General features: G+C 49.5%; 1 protein-coding gene across 3 annotated transcripts in view; it reads left to right on the top strand.

The window, feature by feature from the left end:
- gli1 (GLI family zinc finger 1) overlaps window positions 1-7,645 on the top strand; it is an 85,394-nt gene extending 77,749 nt beyond the window's left edge. For all 3 annotated transcript variants that reach the window (XM_063214895.1, XM_063214894.1, XM_063214896.1), the window contains exons 12-13: window positions 641-956; window positions 3,570-7,645. In XM_063214895.1, the coding sequence (XP_063070965.1) occupies window positions 641-956; window positions 3,570-6,226 (2,973 nt within the window). In that variant the 3' untranslated portion in view covers window positions 6,227-7,645. The remainder of the gene's footprint in view (window positions 1-640; window positions 957-3,569) is intronic.
- Window positions 7,646-8,960: the final 1,315 nt, after the last annotated feature.

Below are 8,960 nucleotides of genomic sequence, written 5' to 3'. Positions count from 1 at the left end.
TTAGCGGGAGCCCTGTCTTTTGTCTGTGTTGTCAGCCAGATGTAGTAAAAAGCCCAAACTTTGAACCATTCATGTGATTTTTTTCCTGATTTATGTTCCGACTTGTATTTGCTCTAAGTGCTCTATGTTTTTTTCTCTATCCATGCATAGTTTTGTAGATGTGTGCAGTTTATAGTATTCATTATGACAGGAAAAATTGCACTTTTCATACATGAAAAGGGGGATCTTCTCCATGGTCCGACATTTTGAATTTCCAGAAATAGACATTTTTAGCTGCAAAAATGACTTGAACCATACTAGAAAATATTAGTTAATTACTTAGTAAACTTGTAACATGTAAAGATCAAATTAGGCAATAGGCAGCCCAGTTTCAATGAGCAGCATAGTTGCAGTATCTTTTTTGACTATTTTCTGCACAGTGTACCTTTAAGTAACAAAATAATTTGAACTCATCTACAAAATGAGATGGAAACCATGTAGCAAGTTATGCATAAAACCCCATTGACGCCAATCCTAATCCTAATCTCTGTCCTGTAGAAGCCGCAGCCCAGCCCAGGTGGGCAGTATAATGTAATAATAAATTATGTTATTGTATATAATATAAGATGTATAAAAAAACATTTTCATCTGTGTCCTGTAGAAGCCGCAGCCCAGCCCCGGGGGCCAGTCGTCGTGCAGCAGCGAGCGCTCTCCCCTGGGCAGCACCAACAACAACGACAGCGGCGTGGAGATGAACCTGAACGCCGCCGGCAGCCTGGAGGACCTGACAGCCCTGGAAGACGGAGCAGGGACCACGGGCACGGGAGAGGCCAGCGGAGGGGCAGGCTCGGGGGGCATGGGGATGTCCGCCCAGGCCCTCAAGAGGCTGGAGAACCTGAAGATTGATAAACTGAAGCAGATCCGGCGGCCCACGCCCCCCGGACGAGGCATGGGGAATAAGCTGCCCACGCTCAATGGTAAGACAGAACATATGGCTGTAATGTTAAAGGGGTATGCCACTATTTTGGGGCTTAATGCAGTTAAAATCGTTGGCCAGGGTTTACAAAGGTGGTAAAGTGTCTTATTTTTCATGTAAGCCATTGTCTTGCTTCAAGACAGTTAAAAGAGGGAGCATGTCGCTAAGCTAGTGAAAGTCAATGGATCCGTGTAGCATTTTCCTTTAAGTTTGCGCGCTATGCAAGGCACATTTACTGTTCTTGGTAAATGGTGTTTATATATTTTTCACTGATCTCCTATATTTTTTCCCTCTGCTACTTGTCTTCAGACTTTCAAATCTTTCAGACTATTTCAAATGTAAAATGTACCAATGTCATATTGAAATGAATGGTGTGATCAAAGATTATTCAGCTTCTAACTTGGCTTTTAACAATGTCCCTCTCCCTGGTGTAATGTTCAATTCATAGAGTTGGAACATTAGACTAGAGGTGACGCGAACTCTAGGCGACTCTAGGTGAAGTCAAAAATGACTTTATAATGTGAAAATATCTTACTAATGTGAAAATATCATTACACTATAACATGATAGTGCTATAATAGTATAATATGCTGCTAAATATATGGGTAACTAATATGAATTTTAACTAATATGATCCGTATTTAATGTATTTTATAGACTCATATGATTTACATGTAGCCCAAGTAGATAGCCTGACATTTCAAACCTTGATTAGTATGTCACTTCATACATAGTTTTAAGCCATTTTTGACAGTGGTGGGAGTGTTCTCCATTGATTTGCATTGACTGAAGAGCAAAGGTCTACCTATAGGAGATAGAGGCTGTACTTGCTGTTTGCCCGTGCTTGTATGGTCTAAATGCTTTAGACCAGTGATTCTCAAACTTGTTCAGACAGAGGACCACTTTGTCCCCCCAAAAATGATCAGGGACCACCTGTCAACCGAATTGACAGTTGACGGGTGCTAATTTGACACTGCTAATTTCAATGCAGATCACTTATTTTTTTTACTCACATGTATTATGCGGTTATTGTGATGAAAATAAGACTTCAGCTATGCTTATCTTTGTAATAATGTTAAAAAATATAGCCTACAGCTAGCTTGTCTTGGAAAATTAGAAATCCCCGTACGGACCTGAGCTGTGTCGCGGACCACCAGTAGTCCCCGGACCACACTTTGAGAATCACTGCTCTAGACCACTTTGGTTCAGGCTGATGATGTCACAACGCCTGCTCGATAGTCATTAACGGCCATCCGGGTACTTTGCTCGTAAATGAGCGTAACGNCCCTTTATGGGTGAAAACAAACCGCATGTCTCATCAACTTACATGCTACAACGGCTTGTCTAAATGAACACAGTCCATGCTTCAGCCACGACTGTTTGGCTATATGATTTGAACAGCAGGCAACACAACACGTTTTCGGCATGTTGCGCGTGTCTACAACGCGCAACAACGCTAGTCTACAGGTCCGTATCTTTAGTTTATTAAATCCCAACATCACCAATTGACTGGCATGGGTTGTGTTCCCCCACAAATGGGCGTAACGCACATGGAAAACGTCACGCCGTTCATGAGTATTGACAGGCGCCATCGTGTGTCAGTGAGAAGCTGCACCTGTTTGTCAGAGGAGGGGGAGGGAGAATTAGTTAGTGTGTGCACAGGTGTGGACAATTACAGGAGGCAAAGAAAATGAGTGTGCACACGTGTGGACAATTAGTGAGAGTAGGGTGTGTGTGTGTGTGTGTGTGTGTGTGTGTGTGTGTGTGTGTGTGTGTGTGTGTGTGTGTGTGTGTTTTAGGGAAAGGAAAGAGGCATTACAAGTGTCCCATATTTTGCTAGACCCATGATTTTTATTTTTTCAAACTTTCAAACAAGTTTTTGGTGAGTGTTTCAACATCTCCAGCACCACCAAAGTTGAAAACTTATCAGAGAAAGAGTACTAAGACAAACACAGAGAGGGTAGAAACTGATACTGTGGTCACAAACATTGTGACAGTTACAGCTGGGCCAACTGCCAGTATTTTCAATTTTTGAATTTGAATAGCAGAGCTCTGATGTCACAATGCCCCCCTGGCCTGGCCTTGTACAGTATAACAACACAGAGTAGAATATAAACTATCTTTCCATTTTCGGCAGAAATGCAGTTTAGTTGTAAGTCCAGATTGTTAATTGTTACATCTCATACTTTTGTAGCTTGTTAAATGGCTATACATCTAAGAGGGTATTTTATTCATTGTCATGAGCTGTCAGTTTGGGCAAAATCACTTTTTCATTTTGCATGGCCATATTTAGACATAAAATAAAGAAATAAAATAAGAAATAAAAATAATAAGCCTTGTTAATCCATAGCGATAAACAACAGTAATGTGATGTCCACTTAATGGTAACTCCAGGGTGCGATTTGTCTGAAAACCAGAAGGGGGACTGAGTTTCAGATTTTAAGCAAAATCAATGGAATTACATTGAACTGTGATTAAAATCATGTAGAAAAAGTGGCGATATCAAAACCAGAAGGGGGGGACAATCCCCCCCATCCCCCCCTACAAATCGTACCCTGGGTAACTCCTACACTGCAGTGCTGATGGTGATGATGCTTTATGTCTTCCCCCTTAGCTCCTAGTGGGGACCTGATGGGCATGTGTGCCTCTCCGGTGCTGTCCAATCGCCGCGTGATGGAGCTGTCCAACCACGAGGTCTGCACCACCAGCGGCGCCGTCGGCGCCGGCGGAATGCCTTGCCCGGCCAACGACCGGCGCGGCAGCGGCACCAGCAGCCTGAGCTCCGCCTACACCGTCAGCCGCCGCTCCTCCATGGTGTCGCCCTACCTGTCCAGCCGGCGCTCCAGCGACGTCTCCCAGATGGGCGGCAGCGGTGGAGGCGCCTCGGGTCTCCAGGGCATGATGGGAGCAGAGCCAGGCAGCAGCGGGGACCCGCTCTCTCCCGAGGGCCGCCGGGCCGCGTCGTGCCAGGGCTCCGGCAGCCTGCCGGGCCTGCCCAGCCTCACCCCTGCCCAGCAGTACGACCTGAAGGCCAGGTACGCGGCCGCCACCGGAGGCCCTCCGCCCACGCCTCTCCCCAGCATGGAGCAGCATGGTGGGGCAAGCGGTGGGGGCGCAGCGGGCAGGAGAGTCGGCTTCATGAGCAACGACTACTCTCTTGGCCAGCCTCTGCCGCCGTACATGCAGCAGGGGGCCGGGCGCCGGCACAGCGCCAACACCTCCGAGTACGGCACGGGCGTCCTGTACCCGCACCAGGCGCCGGGCAACGGGGTGCGACGGGCCAGCGACCCGGTGCGGAGTGGCGGCGCCAGCGACCTCGCCCAGGGGCTGCCCAAGGTGCAGCGCTTCAGCAGCCTGACCAACGTGGCCATGATGAGCCGGCGCAACGCCAACGTCAACCTGCCGCACTGCGGCTCCGACGCCAACATCGCCCATCACCGGCACATGTACTCGCCGCGGCCGCCCAGCATCACCGAGAACGTGATGATGGAGGCGCTGGCCATGGAGCCCCACGGCGGAGGAAGCGTCGGTGGCGGTGGCGGTCAAGGCCACATGATGATGGGCCAAGGCCACATGGGATACCCGCAGCAGCAGCACCTCCACGGCCCCAGTAGCCAGCTCTCGCCGGGGGCAGACCAGGCCTACCAGTCAGGCCAGGCGGGCGGCATGCAGGGCCACTACGGGGGCCAGATGGGTGGTCCACACGGGCCGGACATGTCCAGCACTCTGCTGCAGCAGGCCGAGTATGGCATGAGCACCTGCCAGCTGAGCCCCTCGGGGCCGGCGTACCCCAGCCTGGGCCAGGGCGGCGAGGGCATGGGTGGCCCGTGGGGCGGCATCGTTGGTGGTGGTGGTGGTGATGGAAGTGGCCAAGTGCAGAACCCCATGCAAGGAGGAGGGATGCAGTTCCAGGACCCGAGCATGCAGGGCCAGCAGCACTATGGCCAGCAGGGGGCGTACGTGAGCGCGGCGGACGGCTGCCACCAGAAGGTCACCATCAAGCCCGAGCAGCAGTTCCACCCGTCCATGTCCACGCACAGCGCCTGCCAGAACCCGGCCCAGAAGCCCCTTCTGGCCCAGCGGCAGCTATCGCAGCCGGGCTCCTCCACCTCCTCCATGCCCCTCTCCCCGACCTACGCCCAGCCACAGGGCACAGCGCAGGGCATGATGGTCAGACCCACCAACGCCAGCTGTGACTTCCAGGGCCAAATGGAGAACCAGCAGCAGCAGCAGCAGCAGCAGCAGGGCTCGTTCCCCAGCCGAGCGGCCATGAGCCTGGGCTGCGCCGGCTCCAGCCTGCCCGACCCCACCGGCCGGAGGTCCCAGACGCCCATGCTGCAGGTGAAGGAGATGATGGTGCGCAACTACGTCCAGTCGCAGCAGGCGCTGATGTGGGAGCAGATGGACCAGCAGCAGAAGACCGGAATGGCTCCTCCAGACGGCATGGACATGACCGGCCAGCAGATGATGCTCCACCAGCAGCAGCAGCATCCTCAGCAGCAGCAGCAGGGTCCAAACATGTACCCAGCGTCCGCCAACTACCCGACGTACGGCAACCAGAACCTGATGAGCCCGCAGGACCGCGTGCCCAGCTCCGTGCCGCCAGGCTCCTGCTACGGCCAGGACATGGTGCCCAGGCCTCCGCAGAGCCGCAAGCCCCTGAGCCGCCAGAGCAGCGTCACCCAGCAGGGCGGCGGCGGCGGTGGCGGTGGCGGTGGTGGTGGAGGAGGGTACATGGGCAGCCCGCCACACCTGAGCCCGGCCCACTCCACGGCCAGCCCCAGACGAGCCGTCCGCCTGCCCCCCGTCCAGCACCCGCACCAGCAGCAGCAGCAGCAGCAGCTGGCCCACAACTTCTCCGGCGGCGACAGCAACAACAACGGCCCCATGTACTACTCTGGCCAGATCCACATGCAGCCCGGTGGCTCCTGCCTCAACCAGATGGGCGCCAACAGCAAGCCCATGGCCTCCTCGTACCCGGGGCCGGAGTCCGGGCCCGTGGCCAACGCGCTGGACAACCTGGACCTGGAGAGCGCTCAGATCGACTTTGCCTCCATCATCGACGACCAGGAGCCCTCGTCGTACAGCCCCATCAACCCTCCCCTGGGCCAGCCCTCTTCCTCCTCCTCCCAGCCCTCGTCCCGCCTCACCACCCCCCAGACCTCCATCCCCGCCCAGCCCTCGGGCCTGTCCAACATGGCCGTGGGAGACATGACCTCCATGCTGACCTCGCTCGCCGGGGAGAACAAGTACCTGAACACGCTGTCGTAAAGACGTGTAGAGAGAGAAAGAGAGAGAACATGAAGATAGAGACTTTGCTGTTTCTTTTTTTTTAACACTGCCTCCTCCCGCACAAGTGCGACGTGAGGGCTAAGTGAGCTCAGAGATCTATGGATTGACGAGAGGCAGAGAAAACCAAAGGTGCCTACTCTATCCATCTGTCCGTCTGTCTGTCTGTCCCCTCTCTCTCACTCACTGAGGAAAAAAAACAGCTCCGCTTGTGCTCGCCAGGAAGATGACATTTTTTTTTTCGCTTCTTCTGTTTGTATGGTTTGTTTGTTGCTTTGTTTTGTGTTTTTTTTCTCTGTTTGTTGTTTTTGTTGTTGTGCTTGAAAGTAAAAGAAAATTCCAGAACTTTTCCAACGGGTGTCACCTAATTCCTGGGGCATTCCAGAGACAAGCTAAAGCAGGAAAAACGTGCGGCAACAATGCTGGCAATAAAAAAAAATGTGTCGTGAGCGATGTATGTAAATAGCCCTAAAAACATGTATATGCATTTTATATGACGACGCTGATCGAGAAGAGAAGAAGAGGAGCTTCAGCTGCTTCAGCAATTAGTCCTTCGAGCCCCCGAGGGAATCCTGTCCTTAAAAAAAGAGTTTTAACGTTTTGTCTTACTCTATCTTAGGAGTGCCTTTATTGACTGAAAAAAAATGTGTTATCCCAGGGAAATATTTTCAGAACAGTCACAAATAGCAGTATTGTAAAAAAAAATCATTAAAAAAAATAAAAAAATTATATCATCACAGTATTCAAATAGCGACAGGCCATGGGCCTACAACTCTCTCCACAGAAAGCCGAACATCACATGTTCAAACTGTCTGATCAGCACAACGACTGCAGCATAGTTTGATCTAGCAAGTGCCTTTGCATTGTCACAGCAAATGACTTTGCTCCATTTAGGTCTTCATAGCGCATATCGAGAAGATCGGAAGTCCAGGAAATAAATGAAAGAGTGCCAGAACAGAGACGAGCGATATTGTCCTAGTGCCACTTCCGGAACAAGGTACAGTAAGCACAGTGTTTCATGCTGACGTAAATGTACTCATTAGACCATACCGTCAATAGGCTTTTGTGTGCATCGAGAGGTCTTCTTAATAATGAAACACATGAATCACTTACTGTATGTTCCAGGCTTAAGTCGTACAGTTGGTAGTATTACAAGAGGAAAAAAAATACATTATGGTACTATTGTTAAGCCACCGTAGATGAATGCCAAGTGCAGTCAGGCGGGGCAGTCTCCTGACCAGTAGGTCTTGGCCCAGCAAAGCTTCTATTATTCCCCTGTAATGACCTCAGCACGAGGTGACAATACCCTGGCCTCTGACATCTGATATACACACGTACAGACACACACTCGCGCACACACACATAATCACACACGCATAATGTATTTACACACACAGACGCACACACACACACGCACACACACACACACACAGTCACCCATGCATATGTAATTACACACACGCGCGCGCGCACACACACACACATGCACACACATAATCACACATGCATACTGTACTTGACACACACACACACACACACACACACACACACACACACACACACACACACACACACACACACACACACACACACACCTGTGTCACCTCTACACTGTACATGTTTATACGTTTCTTTTTCATTATAATTCAGATGCTGATGTTCAAGTCATGTGTGTTTTGGTTTAAGAGTAAACCGGTCAACGGCTGTTCAAGGGGACAGGTATGGCGGATGCTATGAGTGGCTCCTAAGGGTTTTACATGCTTTTCAAAGTAAATCCTGTGCAGTTGTGTTCAGCTTGAGAGTACTGTAGTAGGCCATGTCATCTGACCTGGCAAATGATTATAACACTGAGCAGTCTGGGCCTCTAGCTGTGTGTGTGGCATACCAAAGATATTTTAGAGTGGATTATATTTTGAACAATACAAAATGTCTGCACTGTGGCGCCTGCCTTGAAAAAAAAACGAATCGTCTCTGACACACGGCAATAAATAACGTGATTATAGTGCTGTCACATAGAATGTAATGTTTTTGTGTACGAACAAAATAACATTTCCTTTTTTTTGTTTGTCAAAGAAAAAAATAACACCTTACCCTTATGGATTTGCATTTTTTTGTGTCTTTTTTTGTATCTGTCACAGTATGATCAGTTTTTGCTGGCAAAAGAACATTAATTTAGTATCAAAAGATATAATAGTAGCATTTACTACGCCTATACAGGAAAGCCAAGCGATATATTTTTGCGTACCATTTTCTACATTTTTTATACAAATGTACTATATTTTACCAATTTATAAAATAAACATGTTCAGCCTGTGATGGATTCTAAATGGCCTCTGTGTGTTCTTTATACTCTAATATGTTGTTTTTGCATGGCCTTCATTAACCTGGCTCTCGCCATATAAATGGCTTCCATCTTGCTCCACGAACATCCATCTGGAGCTATGCTAAGCTAGGCGTAGGTCTTCGAGACGTGATTTTATCAAAACATTCTTGCACGTCTTTGGGAAATAACTTGTCAGACATTTGTAATGAGCTGCTATGTATCTACTCACAGATTCGAAAATACGGAAAAAAAATTACAGAATCAATGCCGATGAGTCCATGTGAGCGGCCATTGCTGCTGAAACAACTGGCGCGTTTAACTTTATTTTTCCCCTCTCCAATAAGTTCAAATTTTGACTACGCAACATCTCTAAAAATTCCGCGATCCTGCTTG

The sequence above is a fragment of the Engraulis encrasicolus genome, chromosome 14 (genome assembly GCF_034702125.1).
Source record: "Engraulis encrasicolus isolate BLACKSEA-1 chromosome 14, IST_EnEncr_1.0, whole genome shotgun sequence".
NCBI lineage: Eukaryota > Metazoa > Chordata > Actinopteri > Clupeiformes > Engraulidae > Engraulis > Engraulis encrasicolus.
This window is presented reverse-complemented; position numbering and strand designations above follow the sequence as displayed.